The following is a 27,245-nucleotide window of genomic DNA, read 5'->3' as shown; positions in this document are numbered from 1 at the left end:
CCCCCATATTCATATTGGCCATTTTTTGAACATCTCTTGGCTATACCGTGAGATCTTTGAAAACCGATATAATCTAAAAAAAAAACACATTTTTTTTAAACACCACTTATTCTGAAAACATCAAGATATTATCACATTATCAGCATGTGTGTTTTATATTTTTCGTATTTTCAATGTTTTTCTTATATTTTCTATCGTTTTTATATATTTTTGAAATTTAAATATGTTTATTTTTTCCAAGATTAAAAAAACAAATTTTTTGAATTTATCCTGAGATTTTCCTTTGCTGAGAAAATCCGAAGGACGGTTGTGTTCTGGGGATTGCAATGTGAAGACCATCACAAGGAGGCGTACAGGTGCGCCGTAGAGTAGATCTGCAAATCCTGGGAATCCAAACAGCACATATCGGGATTTGCAACGCCGGGTATAGCAAATCCTCCCCTCATCACGTCTCCAATTATTTTACTGCAGTGGCGTAGCTACGTCTCTGGCTGAGAGCGCGCGAGAGAGAGATGGCGTTCGATTTGGAGGAGAAGGAACTATTGGCGTGTTGCGGGAGCTCGAGATTTGCGAGAGAGATGGCGAGGTTTTCTCCCTTCGCTAGTTATGAGCAAGCACTGGACATCACCAAGGACATCTGGTTGAACAACGTAACCCCAATACCTTTCTCCTCCTCGTTCTCTTTCGTTTCTTTCTTCTTTATCATGATCTTTTTCTTGAAAGGATTTTCTTTTTGCGTTTCTTCTTCTTCTGTCCTGAGAAAGAAAGTTGGAAATCTGGAATCCTTGTGAAGGGCATTTCAAGTCTAGGCTATTAACGATCATGTGGGAATCTATTTTGGACAAATACGGAGGTGTGGGGATCGATACTCGATCAATTATTTCCCCTTGCTTTGTACAGATCGGATGCATCCATATCCAGAGAAGTTTGGATAAGTTCAGTATTGAAATTTCGGAGCATAACGCAATTTCCAGCTTATCTCAGTTTTCTGGGTAAGTGGTTGCCCCGAGATCCCCTTATAAGGTCTTGTCAATCTTTTACCTATTGAGAACAAAGGAAAATCAGTGATTCCTCGAAATTTCTTAAATTTATGAGCTTACCATGAATGTTAGTCAGAGAAATCATGTACCTAGAATTTCTTGCGAAATGGAACACCCGCTATGTCAGTGAAGAGTTCTAGACAATGAACAAAATGGTATGATTCCGATGAGTGGGGGTGAAATTTCCAAGAAATATATTGTTCAATTAAGATGGTGTGTGTGTGAGAATGCTTGGAGTTACCTGAAAAAATAACCAGTTTCCACATATGGAGTATAGAAATGGTGAAATTAGTGAAATATAAAGAAGTGAATTTGAAGCAACTGATACTGTACACCAAAAAGAAGGGAAGAAAAAGGCCTTTAAAAGACTTTTACAAGGTGACTTGTAAGAACTAACAATATGCAGATTGTCAAGGATTAATTATCTCACCAATTGGTTAGTTGGAAGAAAGTGTTAAAGTATATATATATATATATACTTATTGTTTTGTGTATGTACATATATATACATTAATATATATATATATATATATATATATAATAAAACCCATTGGGGGTATTTTAGTCATTTACTCTTATGTAAAAAGTTGTGCCCATTAGGGGCACAACCAGTGTTATAAAAAACACGCCTTGAGGCACGCCTCGCCTTGAGGCGTGGCCCTCTGTGCCTCAAGGTGCAATTTTTTTTTTTACAACAAGATTTATGAGACATAATCAACAAGATTTTTGTAGGTTAATCTCATATATTTTCCAGTTATTCAGTTATGTAATCAGTTTCTTAGTATATTACTATATTTTTAACTTTTGTTGGTTAATCTCATATATTTTTCAGTTATTTCAGTTATGTAATTAGTTTCTTAATATATTTTAACTTTTGTTGGTTAATCTCATATATTTTCCAGTTATGTAATCAGTTTTTTAGTTACTTTTATATGTTAACCTTATATTTTTTAGAATAATCTCATATATTTTAACTTTTGTAGGTTAATCTCATATATTTTCCAGTTATTTCAGTTATGTAATCAGTTTCTTAGTATATTTTAACTTTTTTTGGTTAATCTCATATATTTTCCAGTTATGTAATCAATTTTTGGTTACTTTTATATGTTAATCTCATATTTTTTAGAATAATCTCATATATTTTAACTTTTGTAGGTTAATCTCATATATTTTCCAGTTATTTCAGTTATGTAATTAGTTTCTTAATATATTTTAACTTTTGTTGGTTAATCTCATATATTTTTCAGTAATGTAATCAGTTTTTTAGTTACTTTTATATGTTAATCTCATATTTTTAGAATAATCTCATATATTTTAAATTTTGTTGGTTAATCTCATATATTTTCCAGTTATATAATTGGTTTCTTAGTATATTTTATCTTTTGTTGGTTAATCTCATATATTTTCCAGTTATGTAATCATTTTTTTAGTTACTTTTATATGTTAATCTCATATTTTTTAGAATTATCTCATATATTTTAACTTTTGTAAGTTAATCTCATATATTTTTCAGTTATTTCAGTTATGTAATCAGTTTTTTAGTATATTTTAACTTTTTTTGGTTAATCTCATATATTTTTCAGTTATGTAATCAGTTTTTAGTTACTTTTATATGTTAATCTCATATTTTTTAGTACTTATTTGAGATTTTCTATTTCTTATTGGTTGTTATTTCATCAATAAAGCATTTCTTTATTTATTTGTACTTTTAGATATTTTTTTTATAATTTTTTTAAAGTTTTCAAAAAGAAATTTTGAGGCTTAAGCTTTACGCCTCGAGGCTTATGCCTCGCCTCGGTTTTTGGTGGAGCGCCTTGCTACGCCTCAACGCTTTTCACAACACTGGGCACAACAGTAATTTAGTTTTTTTGTTTTTCTTTTATGTTACTTAAATGCCCTTTAGCTTTAGCTAAAGGGCATTTAAGTCCTTAAAAGAGTCGTTGGGACCTCCCGAACGACTCTATTTGTAGCCGTTGTGGAGGGTCCCAAGGCCCTCTCCCTTGTTGGTTGTATATATAAAAGGGTTGAACCCCTCTCTCTTGTAATGCTTGTTCTCAAGCACTCTCAATAAATTATTTGTATTTTTTATGTTGTCTTATTTGCCCATTAGTAGCATTGTGTTTGTGATTGTATCTTGACCCATAAGTGGTATTCATTGGTGCTTGTTGTACTTGCCCATAAGAGGCATTTGTTTGTGATATTTCATTACATGGCATCAGAGCATTGGTGCTCTTGGGTTGTAACTTGTATGTGAAGATCAAGAGGAGGATTGTGAGATTGGTGGAGTATTGGTTCGTTGACTTGGAAAGCACACCATCAAACTTCAACTTTTTCTCTAGCATTCTTCTTCTCTTCTTTCCTCTCCTTCTCTCTATCTCTTTTTACTCTCCGTTATGACTGATAAAGAGATTTTAACGGTTGTTTCCATCAAATTTAATGTGAAAAACTACAATATGTGGGCCGTAGTAGTGAAAAGAATCTTCATGGGTAAAGGTATGTGGCAATTTGTTGATGGTTCCTCATTGGAACCACAACCAATTCTCACAAAAATAGTTGTTGGAAACGATGGTAAATCTAAGGAGGAAAGCCTTAAAGGAGTTGAAAAAGAAAAGGCTATGCTTGATTACAAAAAAACCTGTAAAGAGTGGGAAGTAGGTCATTCCAATGTTCTTTCCCTTTTTATGGGTAGTGTGCATGAGGAGCCATGCTCTGATATTCTTGAATTTGAAAGAGCCGATGAAGCTTGAAAATATATTAAACAAAGCTATACCCAAAAAGGCTCACAAGTGGGATCTTAAAGACAAAATACATAGTTGCACACAATTTGATAAAACGGTGAGGGAATACTATAATACCATCAAAAGACTTTGAGATCAATTGGCTAAGCTTGAGCCTATATTGAAGATGCCTAATGATGCTCAAGAATGAAAGAAGTACAAGCATGAGGAACAAGTGTTCCAATTTTTTAGAGGTCTTAGACCCGAATTGGAGCAAGTTCGGGTCAATATTATTCATAGGGAAAAACCTTTTCCCTTGCATGAAGTCTTCGCTCAAGTGTGTATGGAGGAAACAAGGTTAAAATTCATGTCTTATTTTAAGGAGATTGAAGATAATGTTTTGGCCATTTCAAGACCGGGTGCCAATACAAATGTTTACAAACCACTATATTTTTCAAAACCTTACTATGAGGGACCTAGATATGATGACCACAAGAAAAAAATATCATCGTATGTCATAGTTGTGGAGAATCGGGACACATCACGCCCTATTATCCCAAGTTCAAGGGAAGAGAAGGCAAAAATGTGGAATCCGTAGGAACATCTCACGAAGAAAGAAGTGGAACCAATGAAGATTCAAAATCTATTGGAACCATGTTCTCTCAAATCATGGAGGCCCTTTATCCACTAATCACGAACTCCTGTTACTCTCTTTTGAGAGTTGTGGTCTCTATATCTTCACCTCTCGATAGGGTTTTTTGACTTTTAGATTCCAGAGCCTCATTTCATATGACTCTAGATATCTCTTTGCTTTTTGAATGTTGCACTACTTCAACGCAAAATAATGTTTTTACCGTTGATGGGTCCTCTCTTTATATAAAAGGTATGAGAATTTCAAAAGTATTTTAAAATTCTCTATTTCAAAAGTTAGGTTTGTCCCAGAATTAAATTTAAACCTTCTCTTAGTTTCTCAAATTACCGACCATGGGTGTAATGTTTCTTTCTCATCTAAACAATATTGGGTGCATGATCTCTAGTCCGTGGAGTAGATTGGAGAGGGACATAGAGAAGGAGACCTGTACTATATAGATCGTCTTTTGCTTCCAAAAGACAATTTTTGTTATAATATTCAAAATGTGGACATAGTTTTGTGGCATCAAATACTAGGACATCCTAGTTTATCAAAGTTATCTCATGTATCACATTTGAACAAATTTTATAATAAAAATTTTTATTGTGACGATTGTGTTCTTGGCAAAATGAAAGTTCTTTTCTTTTCGACCTTCTTTTCTTCTAAACCATTTGAATTAGTGCACTCGGATGTATGGGGCCCTTCCCCTATCTTATTTAAAGGTGGTTACTCTTATTATGTGATATTTGTTTATGATTATACTAGATTTTTTTCTATATGCTTTCTTAAGCACAAGTATGAAGTTTTTGAAAATTTTAAAAAATATCATAATCTTTTCAAAAATTAGTTTCAAACTGAATTTTCTATCTCTCGCTTTGACTCTGGGGGAGAGTTTATGTCAAATGAGTTCAAAACTTATTTTGAAAACAATGATATTTTATATCAAAGATCATGTGTGTATACACCTCGACAAAATGGATTAGCTGAGAAAAAACATAGAAATATAATTTAGACCAATAAAACTCTTTTAATTTAAAAAAAATCTTCCTAAACAATTTTGGGTTGAAGCTTGTTTGAATGTTGTGGATCTTATTAACAGACTCCCATCATATAAGCTTCAAAATATTTCTCCTTACGAAAAACTCTTTAAAATCTCTTCTGATTATCTTAGATTACGACCTTCTGAATGTAAGTGCTTTGTTCTCACTAACAAAAATACTAAACTCTCTTCGAAAGCTATATCGTGTGCATTTTTTGGATATGGTGAAACAAAAATGATTTAAATGTTTTGATTTAGAAAAGGATAAACTTTATATCTCAAGGAATGTTTACTTTTTGGAGAATGAAAGTTTCTTTCAAAATATGCGCAAGAACGTTGAGTATTCTTTCTTATTTGAGTTAATACCTAAAAGTAGTAATGATTTTTTATTTAAAAATGTTAGTAACGAAGAGTCTCAACTTAATCTTCATGATGATTAGAATATTGAATTAGAAGAACTTAATGTAATTTAATATAGAAGACGTGAAAATGATAAACCAAGTGCTCTAGAAAATTATTCCACCGTAGAAACTCAACAATTAGGAGTTAGAATATCAGATTGGACCTCTAGACCCCCTGATAGACTTGTTTCATATAGATCGTTTTCTCCACAATATGGAGCTTGTCTAGCTAAGATTTTGTCCTACTTTGAACCTATCACATATAATCAGGCAAACGAATACCCCGAATGGATAAAATCTATGAATGAAGAATTAGGAGCACTTGAAAAATCTACGACTTGGGAAATATCTGATTTGCCTAAGGATAAAAAAGCCATAGGTTGCAGATGCGTTTATAAAGTTAAAACTAAGAGTAATGAGACCTTAGAAAGAAACAAGGTCAGGTTAGTTGCCAAGGGTTACAACAAGAATACGAGATAAACTATGATGAAACATTTGCACTTGTAGCTAGGATGACTTCAGTTAGGACCCTCATAGTTGTTGCTGCTGTAACACTCCAAAATCTCTAACTTGAAAACTTGATTTTTTTTCTGTAAAATGATAAATAATCCTTTAATTCAAATTGATAGCATAACAGAAAATATTTGGGGTGATCTAAGTTAACCAATCTTGAGCGGGTTACATGCAACCATACAACTGTAACTGTTTGGATCTCAAACTTATTGGACTGGGGTCCAACTCACACATATCGAGTTTGATAGAGAATTCTGAATCCCATATGATTCATTTCAAACCAAATTCAAACCATCGTTGAATTGAAATTGTTAAACATCAATAGATAACATTCTCAAATCATCAAAATAAGACCAAGAACGAAAAAACAAGATAGAGTGTGGTCCTCTAGTCATCTCTTAAAAATGGTAAAATAGGAGTCAGACTCATCAAGTTTGGTAGGTTAACCATAACCCCACAATGATCGCAGACAACCAAACCATATATAACACTATTTTTATCATAGCAGATACATGTTTATGCAATGCAACATTCACTCCTGAGACATAATCATAGATGGATATTAACAACATGCAGTATTCTCAAGATGTGCAAATAACCAATTAGAAGTGTTTGCATTATTAGGGCATGTTTTCAGTTTAACAGAAGGAAAATTGATCTTTGTATAAGGTCTGTTTCTCTTTATTACTGTTGAGACTAAGAGGTTTTTAGTCTGGGGTCCTAGTAAGATTCCTACTAGGACTCTGTGTCGATATTATCTTGTTATTGTTGATGATTTCTCTAAGTTGTCATGGGTGTTTTTAATAAAAGAACGATCTGAAGTTCCAAGTATTATCAAATCCTTAATTCTTGAAATAAAAACTCAGTTTGAATCTATTGTCAAGATTGTTCGCACTGATAATGCTCTCGAGTTTAAATCAAAAGGTCTGTTACAATTTTACCAAGATCATGGCATCCAACCCCAAACTTCCTGTGCCTATTCATCTCAACAAAATGGGGTGGCTGAGCGAAAACATCGGCACCTGCTTGATGTTTCCAGGACCATTATGATTCAATCCAATGTTTCTGCGTTATACTGGGGTGATGCGATTACCACTGCTTGCTATCTGATCAACCGCATTCCTTCGTCTTCTGTGGGTGATCGAATTCCATTACATATCCTAAAACCTAATGCCCCACTCTTTTCTTTCTCACCAAAAATATTTGGATGTGTTTGTTTTGTACACAAACTTGGCCCTGACCGTGATAAATTAGCTGCTCAAGCTACAAAATGCATATTTATAGGTTATCCCAAAAATCAAAAGGGATATCGATGTTATGATCCTATTTCTCGCCGAGAGTATGTCAGTGCGAATGTATCTTTCTTGGAATCCACTCCATATTACTCCAGTACCGGTTCCCCGCTGCAGGTTGATCCAGCTGAGTCTTTTCCATTACCTATACCTCATTTTCCTTTGGAATCTGTGCCCTCATTACCGAACCAAACTTCATCCTCTTCCAGATTTAATAATTCTCCATTGGTATATGTGCGTAGAGCTCCACCTCCGCAAGAGCCTTCATCTTCTTCTTCTCCTGAGGTAAGTTCTACTGACAATAGTGATCTTTATGATAATGATAACAGACCTATTGCTCTACGCAAGGGGACACGACAATGTACCTTATATCCCATATCTTATTTTGTCTCCGATGCCAGAATTGGAAATCAGATGAAAACGTTTATTTCAGCCTTATCTGCTGAAACTATTCCTCTGAACTATCAACAGGCAGAGCTTGATAACCGCTGGAAGCTGGCTATGCAAGAAGAAATGGATGCTTTAGTATCTCAGCATACATGGGATCTAGTTGATTCCCCAGCAGATGCTGACATTGTTGGATGTAAATGGGTATATACAATAAAGTACAAATCTGATGGTTCTATTGAAAGGTACAAGGCCAGATTAGTAGCAAAAGGGTATACTTAGACATATGGTATTGATTTCTTTGAAACCTTTTCTCCTGTTTCACGGATGGGTACCATTCGTCTTGTTCTCTCAGTAGTTGTTCAGCATGGTTGGAGCTTGTGCCAATTAGATGTAAAAAATGCATTTCTATATGGGGATCTATCTGAGACTGTTTACATGCAACAACCTCCAGGATTTGAGGTTGAGGGGCAGTGTCAGAAGGTGTGTAGATTAAGGAAGACGATTTATGGTTTGAAACAAAGTCCTCGTGCATGGTTTCAGAAGTTGTTTGAAGTGATGTCACGCTTTGGCTTTAATAGGTCAGCGGCAGATCATACATTGTTTATCAAGAAAACTAATTCAGGCATAGTTGTTATGGTAGTATATGTGGATGACATCATTTTTACAGGAGACAATGTGAAAGATATTGAAGCCACAAAGGCTCATCTTTAAAAACACTTTGTTATAAAAGACCTTGGTTCACTTAGATATTTCCTGGGTATAGAAGTTGCTAGGAGCCGTGAAGGGATGGTTTTGTCTCAACGGAAGTATGTTCTTGACTTATTAAAGGAAACATAAATGTTAGGAGCTAAACCAGCAAATATTCCCATGGACCAGAAAGTTCAGTTGTTTGAAGAAGGGTCAAAACCGGTTGATAGCAAAAGCTATCGCTCCTTAGTAGGGAAGCTACTGTATGTAACTGTGACCAGGCCGGATATTGCTTTAGCAGTAAGCAAAGTTAGCCAGTTTATGGACAAACCAACTGAGGTACACTGGAATGCAGCTATAATGATTCTCAGATATCTAAAATCTTCTCCTGGAAAGGGATTATTGTTCAAGAAAAGTGGAACTCTGGAGATAGTGGTCTATTCTGATGCTGACTATGCAGGATCTGTAGTGGATAGAAAATCTACCACAGGATTCTGTGTGTTTCTGGGAGACAACTTGATTTCTTGGAGAAGTAAGAAACAAAATGTGGTTTCTAGGTCGAGTGCAGAATCAGAATATCGGGCTATGGCCCAAACAACTGCTGAATTGATGTGGGTTCGTACTGTTCTTCATGATCTTCAGGTGAAGGTTTCCTCTCCTATGACCATGATGTGTGATAACAAGGCTGCCAGATATATAGCGAACAATCCTGTCTTTCATGAGAGAACAAAGCACATTGAAGTTGATTGCCACTATGTAAGAGATATGGTGCAAGCTGGTCATATCACTACCAAATATCTAAAGTCAGAAGATCAAGTTGCAGATATGTTTACAAAGCCTCTTGCCAGACCAATTTTCTCAAAATGTTGTGACAAGCTGAGCATGATTGATATCTATGCTCCAGCTTGAGGGGGAGTGTTGAGACTAAGAGGTTTTTAGTTAAAAGTTTTTCTAAACTAGAGGTTATTTGAATTTTAATATTTAATGAGGGACCTGGGTGTAATTTCGTTCTTTGGACTATCTCTATTTAATATAGAGATTAGCCCTAATCCAAGTGTAACGAGTTCTCTTTTCATACAACCGTCTCTCTCTCTCTGCCTCGGTTTCTGTATTTGTTTTCAGTTCGTCAACAATTACCATTCTCATCGGGTACTCGTGGGAAATTATCGAGATCACACGAGATGTTTATTATGCTATATAGGTTAATTTCTTGAGTGATTTACTGAATCAAATTCCTAAGTGGGCGAAGCTTGTCCAAGAGAGCACCCCGCAAAGGCGGCATAAACTAAGATGCATCCTATACTAACTGCAATAGTCGAGGGAATCTATTACATAGGACAAAATTTGGTAGTTTCAGACCTCCTACCTCTCGAGGACTAGAGACCAAGTGAGTCGCGATTTAACAATACTCTCACTTAATATTTTTAACAACGGTGTCACTTGGAGCTGTATCACCTACCTTCTCCAAGGTAGACCATAAATCTGAATGGGTTACTAGAACTTCTTTATTACAGGGTTTTTATTTTACCAAGTATGCCCAATCCCAATAGACCATACACTACCCATTCTAGGTAGATACATTATTTATAATCTAATATATTCCTAACCCATTCAGTGTGCTCTGGTGCTTTTAACCATTTGAACATTTCACCTATAAGGGTGAATCCATTATTTTATGTGTGCATGTATTATTCTGAATAGTGCATTATTCACACTTCTTGGGTTCTTGTCGACCCTAGCTCATTGAAGAGCAATATATATAATCACGCCACACGTCACACATTCATACAACATTAATGCACCACACAAGCTTCAATATGAGCAATCAAATAGCCACAAGTAATATCATCATGTGGTATTTGAACTTTTCATTATAGCATATAAGATCATGCTCCATATCATAGACATGATTTATCATACACATGGTCCTCCCATATTGTTTTCAAATCACAAATATGTGTATGTTCATTTTAGATTTGCAAAATCATAAGCATAGACATTTCTAGATTTTACAACTCTATAGTCATTTCAGATTTGAAAAATCATAAGCATGCATAAGCATTTAAAAATCAACCTAATCATATCATAAGCCAAGGTCGACATATGTATAATCAATATACATAAACATGTATATCAACTCAATCATTCGTTAAGCCAAAGTCGACATATGCATAAGCATGCATATATGCATTCTGAAATTTAACACAATCATGCTTTAAGCAAAAAATCGACACATACATAAGCATGTATATAGGCATTGTAAAACGCATTCACATCCTAAGCCAAAAATTGACATATAGATAAGCATGTATATAGGTATTTTAAAATCAACACATAAGTATTCAAATCCGTATACATAAGCATGTATATAGGCATTTTAAAATCAGTCATACTCAAAGCCATATAAGCATGGATATAGGTATTTTAAAATCAACACATAAGTATTCAAATCCATATACATAAGCATGTATATAGGTATTTTAAAATCAACACAATCATATTCAAAGCCATATACATGAGCATGCATATAGGCATTTTAAAATCAACACATAGGGATGCATATAGGCATTTTAACATCATACTAAGCCAAAATCGACATACACATAGGGATGCATATAGGCATTTTCATGATTTTGGGAGTGGTAGGGGACCCTATACCCCATGATAGTTGTAGGAATCAAAGCATGCTAGTTGTTTTACATTTATGTTGATATGCATATGGATTATACCTATGTCGATTTTGGTTTAGTATGTTTTATGAATATTGATTATGCATATCAATTTTTGGCTTAGTTGTTTTTAAAATGCTTATATGCATATTGCCCATGTCGATTTTGGCTTAATAGGTTTATGTTAATGCCTATATGCATATTGATTTTTGCCTATATCGATTTCGGCTCATGGTATTTTGGTGTTGATTCCAAGAATGCCTATATGCATATTGATTTTTTCCCATGTCAATCTTGGCTTAAAACATGTCTATGTTGATTTTAAAATGATTTTGCCTATGTCAATTTTGGCTTAGTTTAAATACCTAGATGCTAAGTGAATTTTGGCTTAGTTTAAATACCTAGATGCTAAGTCAATTTTGGCCTATTTTAAATGCCTATATGCTATGTCGATTTGGCTTATTTTAAATGCCTATATGCTATATCGATTTGGCTTATTTTAAATGTCTATATGCTATGTCGATTTTGGCTTATTTTAAACGCCTATATGCATTTTGATTATGCCCATGTCGATTATGGCTTAGGGTATGATTATGTTGATTTTAAAACAAAAAAAATGCCTAAATGCATATTATGCCCATATCGATTATGGCTTAGGGTATGATTATGTTGATTTTAAGATGTCTATATGCATATATCGATTTTTGGTTTTGAGAATGGTTGTGTTGATTTTAAAACGCATATGTCGATTTTTGGTTTTGAATAGGAATGTGATGATTTTAAAATGCTTATATACTTGCGTATGTATATGTCGATATTGGCTTGAGCATGATTGTGTGGAGGGAATATGCTAAGCATATTCCTTCTCACTTTGCCATTACCATCTCCACCTCTATGTGATTCCCTTTCTAGAACCCTCTAGAGGGTTCCTCCATAAAGTTGACCCCTACTTGGATCCTCTATTGGATGCAAGTCCAAGTGTGTCCACAATAGGATCCAAGTCCAAAATAATTTAATTAATTTTGTAAATATTTTAACTTTATTTATTGTACAATTCATATAACCATTAAAATGTGTGTATCTTATATATGTTAATTAAATCTAGTTAACAACTAAGTGTCAATCATATCTAATTGACCACTAAATGCTTAATCACACATAATTAATTAACTAAAAATAAGTTGAAATTAGCCATTAAAGGCCAATTATCCCACAAATGCCACTTAAACTATAATAATGGCAATATAATCCATACCTAAATGCCAATTAAATTGTAATTAGCAAGAAATGACAAATTAAAACTATAATAATGGCCATGTGATTCTTGAAATTCTCTTTTATTTATTATAAAATTTATAGATATTACAACTGCTGTTAAAGGTTGGTCTATCTACCAAATGGATGTAAAAAATGTTTTTTTAAAATAAGATTTAAAAGAAGTTTATATGGATACACCTCTTGGATATGAAGCTCCTCCTGGTAAGGTGCTTCGATTGAGAAATGCTCTTTATGGTTTTAAAAGACACCCAAAGCCTGGTATGATCATTTTAGCTTTGTTATTCACAAACTTGGTTTTAAATCTTGCTATACTGATACTGTTATGTTTACTAAGAAATTTGATGCAAGAATTGTTATTCTCCTTCATTATGTTGATGACATTAAATGTATTCTTAAAAAATATTTTGACATAACTGATATTGGATTTCTTAGATTTTTTTCTAGGATTTGAGGTTACTTATTCCCCTTGGAGATATTTATTTTCTCAAACCATGTTTGCTAATGATATTATTGACAGATCAAGAATTACTGTCGAAAAAGGGTGGATACCCCTGAAGTTATTAATGCCAAAATGAAGATTGATAATGAGACACCTCTGGATAATCCTACTCCATATCACCAAATGATTGACACCTTAACTTATTTAACTACTACTAGGCTTGATATTGCGCATGAGGTTTATACTACTAGCCAATTCCAACATTCTCCCATCACAGTTCGCATGAGTATTGTGATGAAGATTATTAGATATTTATAAACCTTTACCTCTAGAGGCCTTTTGTTATTCTCCTCCTCTTCTCTTGAGCTGATTGCTTATTCTGACTCAGATTAGGAAAGATATCCAAATGATCGCCGCTCAACTACTGGTTTTTGTGTATTTTTATGTGATTCTCTGATGTCGTGGAAATGAAAAAACAAAAAAAAGTATCATTATCACCCATTGAAGCTGAGTACCGTGCAATGGCTACTACAACATCAAAGATTGTTTGGTTGCGAAACTTACTTGAAGATATGAGTGTGCATATGCAATCACCTTCGAGGTTATACCAGAGTTGCCAGTCGAGGAAGCGAGAGCGGGAAGCGATACGGGAAGTGAAAGCGGGAAGCGAGGCACTTCTAAAATTTTAGGAAACGGGAAGCGCGGGACGACTTAGGAGTGAACCAGGAAGCGTCTCGGAAGCGACATAGGATTCGAGTGAGAAGCGAATAATAATCGAAAGAGAAGCGAAAATGTAATTATAATATTATATATTTTTATTTTATCAAAAAATAAGATTTATGTCATCATTAACAAAATAAAACATGTATGTAAGATAATAAATAATATACGTTGTAATTATCTAACAAATGCATCATATTGCAACTGTCAAGCATTTAAAAAATCATACATCAAGAGAAGATCATAATTCGCATTATTGTTGCAAACATTTAACAAATGCATGCAAGCACTAAATAATGCATTAAGAAAATAATTAAATTTGATTAAAAAGTGTACCTTTTTCAACGAAAGAATCAAATGACTTGTTATTTGATGTTGTGATTGTTAAAATGTATCTAATATATATATATATATAATATATATATTCTGTGTATTACAAAATACCCGATAGGGGTAGTTTTGTAATTTCACAATAGTTGTTTTAGAAAACAACTATTTTCAGTTTTCATTTAAATGTATTTTTCTTTTTTTATTTTTTCCTTTTATTTTTTGTATTTTTTAAATAACAAAAAGGGGCTCCAACATAGAGTCGTTGGAGCCCCCAACGGTCACAAATGTGACCGTTGGGGGCTCCCAACGACTCCATGGGAGCCCCCTTTTTGGCTCCCCTTTTGAGGCATTTTGCCTCCTCCTCTCTCCTCTTCCTTTTGTATAAATAGGGGTGATCCCCTTGTATATTTTTCATTCTTGAGAGCTTCTCTCTCTTTTCAATAAGAGGCTTTGTATATTGTTGCCTTCTTAAAGGCTTGTGCTTGTATTGTCCCTTCGTGGACTTGTGATATTGTCTCTTTTTCATTGTTGTATGTGCTTGTATGCACTCTTTATATTTCCGCAATATCTCATTACATGGTATCAGAGCCACTCGATTCTTGAAGGAAAGGTGTGGTTCGTGTTTTTTCATATATAATAGATATCTTCTCACTTCTTGGCAACATCATGGAGACAAAAATTGACCTTTCTTTCAAGCTCAATGGAAAGAATTATATGATGTGGGCATCGGCAATGGAAAATAATCTCAAAGGGAAGAAGCTTTGGGGTTTTGTCATGGGTTCCGTTCCGGAACCTAAGCTTATGCTCACGGAGATTGAAGAAGGTCAAGAAAAGGCTCTTGAAGGAGATGCTCGCCTCAAGGCCATTGAAAGTCATCAAAAGGAAGTGGAAGATTAGGAAAGCAATCACGCAAAAATCCTTGCGTGGTTTATGAATAATGTGGAGCTTAAGGTATGTGCTAATATAGCTAAATTCCGTAGAGCCAATGAGGCTTGGTCCTTTATGAAGGGTATGTATACCCAAAAGGATCTTGCAAGAGCATACTTCTTGCAAGAAAAGATTAGAACCACCAAGCAAGGTGATTCTAACATTCAAGACTATTATAGTGCTTTAAACCCACTATGGGATGAATTGGCTCTCTTGGAGCCAAAATGGGTTTCTATGGAAGACATTGATTTAAGGCAAAAACAAATGGAACAAGAGCGATTGTTTCAATTTCTTTTTGGGCTACGTCCCGAATTTGAGCAAGTGAGATCTTCACTTCTCCATAGATCTATTTTTCCTCCTATTTAGGATGCTATTGCCGAAATCACTCAAGAGGAGACAAGGCTTGGCATGAGTAAGCATGTTGATGAAGTCCTTGCCGTATCCAAACCGGGTAATAATGTTAGAACCTATAAGCCTCCTCATTTTGGGAAACAAGGAAACTACAATGGAGTAAGAAAAATGATTGTTTGTCATTATTGCAATGAGCCGGGTCACATTAGACCCGCTTGTCCTAAGCTTATTGGAACCTTCAAGCCTAAAGTGGCTTTTCTTGAGGAAACCACCACCAAAGAAGATGAAGGCAAGAACAATGACATCAAAGAAACTCTTGGACAAATATCTATGGCTCTCCAACAAATGCTAAAAGTTTCTTCCTCCACATCGGGTGCGGCTATTGCTTCATCATCTTCACCCGGTACGTATTCTTGGATCCTTGACTCCGGAGCTTCTTTTCATATGACCCCTCATGAAAATGCACTTGTTGATGTTTGCACCAATTCAAAGGACTCTTGTGTCTCTACGGCCGATGGAACTTTTTTAAAAATTTCAAGTATTGGTTCTTTTAAAGATTCACAAAATTTTTGTGTTCCAAAAGTAAGAGTTGTTCCTAAACTAAATTTAAACCGATTTTCGGTTTCTCAAATTGCCGACCATGGATGTGAAATATCTTTCTCATCTAATGGTTGCTTTGTGCAGGATCTCCGGTCTGGGAAGCGGATTGGGCAAGGCCATAGAAAGGGAGACCTATATTATATGGACCATCTTGATCTCCCTACAAACTTTTTTTGTTCTTATGTCCAAGAAAAAAAACATGGCAACTTGGCATAAAAGACTTGGTCATCCAAGTTATTCCAAAATGTATCTCTTTTCTTTTAGAAACAAATTTTGTAAGGAAAAAGAAATTAATTGCAAAGATTGCATTTTTGGAAAAATGAAGTCTATTCCATTTCCAACTAGAACTTTTCTTTCATCACGGCCTTTTGAATTAGTGCATTCGGATGTTTGGGGGCCTTCTCCGGTTATGTCTAAAGGGGGTTATTCATATTATGTCACGTTTATTGATGATTTTACTCGGTATGTTTGGATTTATTTCCTTAATCATAAATCGGAAGTATTTACTTTCTTTAAAGATTTTCATAAAAAGGTTCAAAATCAATTTCAAAGTAACATATCTATTTTAAGATCCGATTCCGGTGGCGAATACTTATCTCACGAATTCCAAAACTATTTAACCCAAAATGGCATTTGCCATCAAAAGTCATGTCCTAGGACTCCCCAACAAAATGGCCTAGCGGAAAGGAAACATAGGCACATTATTGAAACCGCTAGAACATTACTTATTTCTAAGAATATTCCAAAGAAGTTTTGGTCCGAAGCCGTCTTAACCTCAATCTATCTAATCAATAGAATGCCCTCTTCTAAGTTAAAAAATGCTTCTCCATATGAAAAACTCTTTAAATTTTCATCCGATTTCAATCGTCTTCGTATTTTTTGTTGCAAATGTTTTGTCCTATCACACAAAAGGGATAAGTTATCTCCAAAAGCAATTGAATGTGTATTTCTAGGATATGGTGAAAATAAAAAAGGGTATAGATGTTATGATTTTAAGAATGATAAATTATATATTTCAAAAGATGTAACATTTCTAGAAGAAGAAAACGGTTTTGATAAACTAGAAGAAACAAATGAAATTGACTATATATTCTTATATGATCTTATTGATGACATACAAGAAGATTTTCTTGAAAACATTGATGATTCTCGTGAGGTATCCCCTCTTGACATAACACCCTCAAATGATAGTGATTCTAATATAAATGTTCATGATAGCGATACCAATATAAATGTTTACTCAAGAAGAAATCAAGAAAATCCTATTAGTGCCCTCGAAAAATACTCTCAAATTTCTGAATCCACTGAGGAACCACAAGTTAGGCATTCTTCTAGAATATCAATACCTCCAAATAGGTTTGTATCCTATGATTCCTTAACTCCCAACTATCGGGCATGTTTAATAACCTTACACTCTTATTTTGAACCGGCACACTATAATCAAGCTAAATCTATACCTCATTGGGTTGAAGCAATGCAAGTTGAACTTAATGCGCTAAAAAAGGCCAATACTTGGGAAATAGTTAATCTACCCTCACACAAAAAACCTATTGGTTGTCGCTGGGTCTTCAAAGTTAAAACTAAAGGCGATGGCTCTTTAGAACGATATAAAGCTAGATTAGTTGCTAAGGGATACTCCCAAGAATATGGCTTTGATTACGAAGAAACATTTGCTTCTGTAGCTCGAATGACCAGTGTTAGGACTTTAATAGCTGTTGCATCAACCAAAAAATGGGCTATTTATCAACTTGATGTAAAAATGCTTTTTTAAATGGAAGTTTAAGTGAAGAAGTTTATATGGATCCGCCACCCGGAATAAATCTTAAGCAAGGTCAAACTCTTCGGCTTTTAAAGGCATTATATGGCCTTAAACAAGCTCCTAAGGCTTGGTATGATTGTTTCAGTGATATCATGATAAAGTTAGGATTTCACTCTTGTTATACTGACACTGCTCTTTTTGTTAAACATGCAGGTTCTAGTATCGTAATTTTGTTGCTTTATGTTGATGATATGATTATCACTGGGAATGATCAAAATAGTATTATTAATGTTAAAAATATGTTAAAAAATAATTTTGATATGTCTGACTTAGGTTTTCTCAGATATTTTCTTGGAATTGAAGTTGCATATTCTCTTAGAGGATATATTTTGTCACAGATGAAGCTTGCTGCAGATATATGTTCTATGTAATAACCGTGAATTTTATCAGATAAATAAACATGAATTTCATATTCAGAAGCTGCTACATGGATACTTTTATTGTTTGATTTTTATATCTAATTGGATCTTGGATGCCCTGCTTGGATCTTCGATGTCGGATCCTTTTATATTATTTGGATCTTCGGTAATTGGATCCAGACAAATACCTAATAATAGATCTTTATTTTTTGTTCAGATCCTTGATATTGGAATCTCGATATCATGGTTTGATTTGGTAATGGATCCAAAACTTATTATGTGGATCTGCGAATTTATAATCAGATCTTAAAGGAGAAAACTTTATACAAGATCCATAATAGTTTATTTTGGAGCCATATTCATCTACTGAAGGTTTGGATCCAAATTATATCATTTAGATTCATAGTTTCAATAGTGTAATAGAGAGAAAAGTTTTAGATTCAGGATCCATAAAGGGTCCATATTTATGTATAATATCATAAAAATTAAATAAAATAATAATAAACATAACTTATATATATACCCAAGTTAATAAATGGATCCACAGTTGGATCCATCTAGATCCAACATGCGGATCCATATTTCGGGCAAGCTGTGGAACCGCACCATAGGTGAGTCGCAGATCCGTTGGATCTCGGGTCATGGACTCGGACCCAAGCCCTGCCCCACATACGAAAAAAAAGGGGAGAGGGCCCCTACCCGATAAATCAGTCGTTAGGGTTCATTTTTGAACCCTAACTCATCGTGGGGAGTGGCTGGGGAACGAAATGTGCAGCCGCCGATGGCAGGGGGGAGATCCCGAACCCCTCTTCCATCTCTCTCTCGCTCCTCTCTACCTCCCACACCTCTCTTCCTTCCACTCGCCTCTTCTTTCTCCTCCCGCACTCACTGTCTCACTGTCCCTCTCGACCCGAGCTCGCCAGCAGGAGCAACCGATGCCGGCGATCTCCCTGACTGCGACCGCCACCTCCTCCTCGTCGGAACAGGTAGGTTTTCCTGTTTTCTTCTTCTTTTGGGTATTATGTGGGTCGAGTATGGGGTGCGGGGGCAGTGAATAGGGATTTACGAGTGCAGTGAATCCCAAATCCGACAAGAAATTTTGGGGATTTAGGGTTTAAGCTACCGAAATTCCAGAATCTCCGATTTGGGGATTTTGGAGTTTCAATAGTAAAGAGATAGAGTGTCTGGCATGGATTTAAATCTGGGAAAATCGAGTTGCTATTCGGGATTTCACGGTGAACCCCAAACCGAAACCCCAAATCGTTGATTTGGGGGTTTTGTAAGTCTGTCAAAGAAAAAAAAAAGGGGGGGGGGGGGTTTCTATTCCTGCTTTAGGATTTCTGAAATTTTTCTTTTGGGTATTGACTGTGTTCGGTCATGTAGGGGTGGTCGGCAACACCTCCATCCATGGCATCTTCGAGGAGAAACACTGGAACAGGTAGGATCAATAACTTTTCTTGTGGGTTATTGATTGGGTCTGGGTGTGCTTGTGTTGGTCAAAAAAAAAAATACTTGAATGCTGAAGGCTACTGCTAACCTAAACCGAGAACCCAATTTCTTGGATTTGGGGGTTTCTTGTTTTAGATTCATAGGATTGTTTCTTGAACGCAGAATGGGGGTAAGGAAAAAGGGGTCTCTTGGTGTTTTTGATTTCTTTCGTTGGTTATAGTTAAGGTATTTATGAAATGAGTTGGTTGGCGTTCTTGATTTTCTTCATTTCAGCACTCTTGGAGTTTTTCTCTCCATTTGGGTGTATTGTATTTTGCGTAAATTTTGTTGGATAGTCTGGATGTGGGGTTTAGTGATCTTGGAACAAAAAGATTCTCGGGAGCCTTGCTGCAATAAATGTACAACCTTTGATTGAGGCTGTGAAATTTTATGTCTGTTACGCTACCTGAAAGGGATGTTTCAAATATTCCATATGTGGCTAATTGAAAAAGGTAGAATCATGGTCACATTACACAATCCGTTTGGATCTTGTCTGCTTTAGGAAAACATAGGCATAATTTCCTACAAATGATGCTTGTTCGTGGAGACCCTCGTCCACCTTGTCACTCCCCAGTCCATATCCTCATCAGCCATTATATTTTTCATTCAACTCTTTGGCTGTATGCATACAATCGTATCTATAGGTGGCATGCTGTAATTTATGGTTTAAATATCCGGTGTGATAAGGGGTTGATCTGATGACTTATCTTTGACCCTCCTACCAGAACAATTTCTTTTTAGGTTGTAGTTATACATGATTAACATCAAAACCCATGACGATAGGAATGGACTTTGTTTGTTTTACCTGTGCATGAACCCATTCCTCATGTTAATTTTCTTTACAATAGAGCATGTTATCCGTTCCAATTACTAATATTTGCTAATTTAGGTTCTGATGTTGCTTTTACATTGAATCTCTACTTTATCAATGCCCCAGTTTCACAGTTAAGCTCTCTTTATGACAATGAAATTTACACACCACACTAAATAGTTAATAATAGAAAAATCCTGAAGGAGGATGTATATCTGACTTGGAGGTTCAGATATGGCAAATGCCACAAACATAAAAACAATGTAAACATATGGGTTATATGATGTTTTGTTGACAGTTTAAATACTTGAGTAATATGTTAATTGGTGGATTGTATCACAACTGATTTCCTATTAGTTTGTTGACGGTGATTAGAGTTGATTATATGATATCTTGTTGGGTTCCATCACCAAATCTGATTTTTTTTATATATTATTATATTGATTGATATCCAAGATAACTATATGTCATTTTACTGACTATATCAAATCTGTTTCAATGTTGGTTTAATAACTGATATCAAGTCTGAATACATATGTTTTCGTTACCCATTATCATGCTTAATTTTGAATTCTTTTATTATCTATTATCAGACTTGAGTCCCAAGTTATTTTATTTCCCATAATCGGTATTGTCTTCAAGTAGTTATGTTGGCTGTGATCAGATCTGAGTACATGTGATTATGTATAATCTTATACAAGTTGTATGCATGATATTGTGGGAAATTGAATATGCTGCAGTCTAATAAGCTTCTTCCTCATAATTTCTTAAACTGCATATTGCTTGACGATAAATGCATATTGAGCTGCATAGTTATTTGGGTCCAAGTGCATATTAAACTGCATAAATTATGATATTCGAAGTGCCTACTTTTTTGAAAGTTCTGATTAAGCTGCACCCTTGCTAACGTTAAAATGTCTATGGATTTGCTTATCCTCTAAGGTTTAACTTTATGTTAAAGTGTATAAACTTTCTAACGATCACTGTCCTAGCACACTACATACTTTCTGAAATTATCAAATGATAATAAAGACACCAGAGCACTATGGGAGGGTGTTTGGGAACTCCTGCCTAATGGGCAATATGGGTTGAATACCCGATACGGGTATTTGGACTGTTAGCTTGTGTGCTATGGCAATGCAATCAATGAAAAACTTAATCTTAAGTGTTGTGTGCCCGACTGATTTAAAAGGTACCGGGGCATCGGTGCTTACCGGTTTAAAGGTACCGAAGCACTCTGGGTAATAACCATAAGACTGATGAAAGACTTAAATTTAAATTTTGTGGCCTTACTGGTTTAAAGGTACCGGGGCTTGTGTGCTTGACTGGTTTAAAGGCACCGAAGCACTTTGAGTGGGTTTATGCAATCAATGTGACAAAGGGTAGGGTTGAGACTGTTTTGTACACCTTGGTAAAATGACTAAGGTTGGGGATTCTACTGCTATGATAGTAGAAGGAAGTCAGGGAAATGCCCTATACTTCGGGAATATAATTAAATGAAAAGTTTAACCCACTCAGTTTCGGGCTTACCTTGGAGAGGGTAGGTGGTACAAAACTCCGGGGACGTGTTTATCTGTTCGAGCTAAAGTGACTCGTTGGTCCCCAGTCCTCGGAGTTGGGGGACCCAGACTACCAATTGGTCCTAGGTGGTAGTTTTATGTTCTTCTGCAGAAGTTAGGGATGCATCCTGTTTTGGTTTTGGCCTTTGGGAGATTCTCTCGGTCACTGGCCGCTCCCTTAGGATTTTCAGTCTCAGTTAAAATGTTCGGGTTAATAAAATACCCTTGAATAATATACCCCCGAACGTTTTCTTCTGAGATGGTTGCCTTGGCCCACGTGTACCCGTGGGATAAGAAAAGATAAACATTAATTAGAACAGCTAGGTATCACTGTGATGGAGTCATTAAAGAGACATTTGCATATTTTTCAGTATGCTTTATATTGTGAAATTGTAATGATCTGAAATCCTGAAATAGGTAAATACGAGGTGATTGAACTATTACATGAAAATTATGCATGTTATTGTTATTGCTGTTGCATCGCCTACCTCACTTGCATATTAATGTTGCATACTATGCCTTACCTGCTCAGTTATTGTTATTGCATAATTGTTTACCTGCTCCTGTCTATGACTGTTGATTTTTGTTGTTGCTTACTTGCTTATGTATATTTTTAAAATCACCTATGACACCCACATCTCATACTGGACTCATGATATACCTGCATTAAGAGTTACTATTTTCCTACTTAGACGTGGTAGTCTAATTCCAATTAATTTGCTATTTTTCAGGTAAAGAATAGGGTTTATGAGCGGTTGCGGGATGAGGTATCAGATCGAGATTTTTGGATTTATTGTTCTAGGGATCGCTTGGGTTTCCTTTTATGATTTTTAACTCTGATGATTTTCATTGATATTGAAATGAAATAAATGTGTTGGGTTTTCTCTCCGCCGTAATGTCTCGAAATGTTTAGCCCTATTTTATTTCTTGTTTCCGTTGTTATAAAAAAAAAAATCTTCAAATTTTGGGTTAAAAATTTCGGGGCGTTACATTCTAAGTCTGGGATTTCCGATGATAAGAAAGTAGAGACTCCCGAGGTTATTAATGCCAAATTGCGGTTGGAGGATGGGGTTCTTCTGGAAGATCCTACACCTTACAGACAACTCATTGGGTCTCTTACCTATTTAACCATCACCAGACCAGATATCACTCATGCGGTTCACTCTGTTAGCCAATTTCAGCATGCTCCTACAACTGTGCATATGAGTGCTGTTCTCCGAATCATCCGCTACATTCGGAATACCATCAATAAAGGGCTATTTCTATCCTCCTCTTCTTCCTTGAATCTTCTTGCTTATACTGATGCAGATTGGGGAGGTAATCCCAATGATCGAGTCTCAACTACTGGTTTTTGTATTTTTCTAGGAGACTCTTTGATTGCCTGGCGATGCAAGAAGCAGCAGAAAGTTTCACTATCATCCACTGAAGCTGAGTACTGGGCTATGACAACCACGACAATGGAACTTGTATGGCTTCGCAGTTTGCTTAAAGACATGGGAGTTGATATCAGCGAAGCCTCAAAGCTTTGTTGCGACAACAAGAGTGCCATCTATATTGCGAGCAATCATACTTTTCATGAGCGTACAAAACATATCGAAATGGATTGCCACTATGTCCGTGACGAATTCTTGCGAGGAATTATTTTTCTTCCGTATGTCACTTCAGAATATCAGTTGGCGGACTTCTTCACTAAAGCTCTTCCGGCTCCTCGCTTCATGTTTCTTCTTGGCAAACTTTCTGTCATCTCCCCATAAAGTTTGAGGGGGGGGGGGTGTTAAAATGTATCTAATATATATATATATATATATTCTGTGTATTACAAAATACCCGATAGGGGTAGTTTTGTAATTTCACAATAGTTGTTTTAGAAAACAACTATTTTCAGTTTTCATTTAAATGTATTTTTCTTTTTTTATTTTTTCCTTTTATTTTTTGTATTTTTTAAATAACAAAAAGGGGCTCCAACATAGAGTCGTTGGAGCCCCCAACGGTCACAAATGTGACCGTTGGGGGCTCCCAACGACTCCATGGGAGCCCCCTTTTTGGCTCCCCTTTTGAGGCATTTTGCCTCCTCCTCTCTCCTCTTCCTTTTGTATAAATAGGGGTGATCCCCTTGTATATTTTTCATTCTTGAGAGCTTCTCTCTCTTTTCAATAAGAGGCTTTGTATATTGTTGCCTTCTTAAAGGCTTGTGCTTGTATTGTCCCTTCGTGGACTTGTGATATTGTCTCTTTTTCATTGTTGTATGTGCTTGTATGCACTCTTTATATTTCCGCAATATCTCATTACAGTGATTGTTGTAAATCTTGTCATCTCTGCAACATAGAAAATGAGAAATCAATAAATTCAAAGATTACATAGAGATATGGTTAAATTTTTAAGCTATAAATTTCTAAACTGTAAATTATAAGCTACAAAGTTCTAAACTCTAAACTTAAAATTAACATAATCCACTACTTCACTTCATGATGCAAGATTCAAAATAAAAGTACATATCAAACCAACAAAATATTATAAGACCATAACAAAAAAGTAACATAAAAGTTTTTAAGTTGGATTACTCTAACTACATCATCAAAAAAATAATTAATAAATCAAGAGTTCATTAATGTGTCATCTTTCTCTTCCCCTTCAAGTCAGCAATAGATCGCGAACTTTCTGCATCATCACGTGTTTCTTGTCCTCCACGACCATGTCTTCTGCTCATTTCTTCATTTCCTATAATGAATACGTTAAAAAATTAAAATGTTCAAAAACCATAATTTAAAATATAAAAAACACAATATCAACATACCTTGCCTAGGTCTCCTGCTAAAGAAACGATCAATCCGACCTTGAGGAACTGATGGTCGCTCTTGTATATCTACAGTTCTATTAGCTCTGTTGGATTGATTTGTATCATCTTCAACTTCATTTGTACTTATGATTATTGGAGGTAATGGAGCTCTTGTTTGTGCATCTTTGGGTTTGGATTTGGAAATAGTGCTTGATTGTTGTGCACTATCATCCAAATCTCTCCAACGCATGTTCTCTAATCTCAACGTATTTTCTTCTATAATAGGAAGTTCTGGATTGATATCCCATTTTCGACTAGGTCCTTCTTTGTAGCGATTGTTGTACCTTTTTATAACAAGAATATAAAATATGAATGGTAATAAATAATCAATGATAGAAAAAGAGAAAAAAAATATCAAAACAAAAGTACAACATAATTTAATCATACCTGTCAATCAATCGAAGATTAAAATGAATATACACTAAGGTATCAACACGATCTTCATTGAGCCTATTTCTTTTAACATTGTGAATATAACTATAGGTGCTCCACACTCTTTCTGCAGAAGATGTGCTAATAGGTTGAGATAAAACCTTAATGGCTAATGCTCTCAACTCAGGTGTATCACCACCATAAAAACGCCACCAATTAAGCATCGACATTGTAGGATTCAATGCATCTATTCTTGCTGTATTTCGGCTAAATCTTCCACTTCTTGATGCAAAAGCCATAAGTTGTGACCTATAAAGTGTAGATAGCTCTTCATTTCCAACAGATATCACTTCAAGCGCGAGCATTGCACCGTCTAAGATATCATTATCCTTTTCTGCAAAAAAAATGTTTAATAACTATAACAAGACAATGTAAATGAAATAATAAAATAATTAAATCATTAAACTTTAAACTTTATTACAACAACAACTACGCCTTCGTCCCAAAACAATTGGGGTCAGCGATATGAACCAAAAAAGAAATTCATTTTGGGTCTTCCACATGAATCCTTTTCCTCCAATCATTTCTATCCAACGCCATGTCCTCGGTGAGGTTCAAAGCATTCATATCCTTTCCTATCATCTCCATCCAAGTCTTCCTAGGCCTACCCCGACCTCTTTTAACTAATATATTTTCCCATTTCTCCAACCTTCTAACTGGAGCATCATTAGGCCTTCGCCGAATATGTCCAAACCACCGTAAACGATTCTCTCGCATCTTATTTTCAATGGGTGCAACACCTACCTTCTTACGTATCTCTTCGTTCCGAATCTTATCTTTTATTGTATTTCCACACATCCATCTAAGCATCCGCATCTCAGCTACACTCATTTTTTGAATATGATGTCTCTTGGCAGCCCAACATTCCGTACCATATAGTAAAGCGGGTCTAATAGTCGTCCTATAAAACTTTCCCTTCAACCGCAATGGCATTCTACGATCGCACAGCACTCCAGTAGCACTTTTCCATTTCATCCACCCAACCTTTATCCTATGATTTACATCTCCATCAATTTCTCCATACTTTTGAATGATGGATCCCAAATATTTGAAATAATCATTCACCGGTATATCTTGCTCACCAAGCTTCACTACACTCCCATCACTACTTCGTTGCTTACTAAACCGACATTCCATATATTCAGTCTTACTCTTACTCAACTTAAAACCTCTAGCTTCCAATGTCTGTCTCCATAATTCTAACTTAGCATTAACCCCAGCTCTAGACTCATCAATCAAAACAATATCATCAGCAAACAACATACACCACGGTACATTTTCTTGAATTGATCTCGTAAGCTCATCCATCACTATCGCAAATAGGAAAGGGCTTAAAGCAGATCCTTGATGTAACCCAACCGTTATCGGAAAATTGGTTGTCACCCCTCCACAAGTGCGGACATTGGTTACTACTCCTTCATACATATCTTTAATTATACTAATGTACTTGAGAGAAACACCTTTCTTCATCATTGTCCACCAGAGAACGTCCCTAGGTACTCTATCGTATGCCTTCTCTAAATCAATAAAAACCATATGCAAATCTTTGTTCCTCTCTCTATATCTTTCAATAAGTTGTCTAAGAAGATGTATAGCTTCCATAGTTGATCTTCCAGGCATAAAACCAAATTGATTCTCCGATATCATGACAACCTTCCTCAACCTAGACTCAATCACCCTCTCCCAAAGTTTCATAGTATGACTCATGAGTTTTATACCACGATAGTTTGTGCAATCTTGTATATCACCCTTATTCTTATATAAAGGCACAAAAGTACTCTTCCTCCACTCATTAGGCATCTTATTTGTTCGCCAAATCAAGTTAAAAAGATTTGTCAACCATTCTAAACCTTTCTCTCCCAAGCATTTCCAAGCCTCGATAGGTATACCATCTGGGCCAACTGCCCTTCTTGATTT

General features: G+C 35.5%; 1 protein-coding gene across 2 annotated transcripts in view; it reads left to right on the top strand.

The window, feature by feature from the left end:
- Positions 1–402: 402 nt before the first annotated feature.
- Positions 403–27,245, top strand: part of LOC149819229 (transthyretin-like protein) — a 54,105-nt gene continuing 27,262 nt past the window's right edge. The window contains exon 1 of one of the 2 annotated variants that reach the window (XM_089984025.1): positions 403–650. In XM_089984025.1, coding sequence (XP_089840151.1) covers positions 513–650 — 138 coding nt within the window. In that variant the 5' untranslated portion in view covers positions 403–512. The remainder of the gene's footprint in view (positions 651–27,245) is intronic. The other variant, XM_089984026.1, reaches the window with a different exon arrangement.

Source organism: Nuphar pumila, chromosome 13 (assembly GCF_984573655.1).
Source record: "Nuphar pumila chromosome 13, dmNupPumi1.hap1.1, whole genome shotgun sequence".
Taxonomy (NCBI): domain Eukaryota; kingdom Viridiplantae; phylum Streptophyta; class Magnoliopsida; order Nymphaeales; family Nymphaeaceae; genus Nuphar; species Nuphar pumila.
This window is presented reverse-complemented; position numbering and strand designations above follow the sequence as displayed.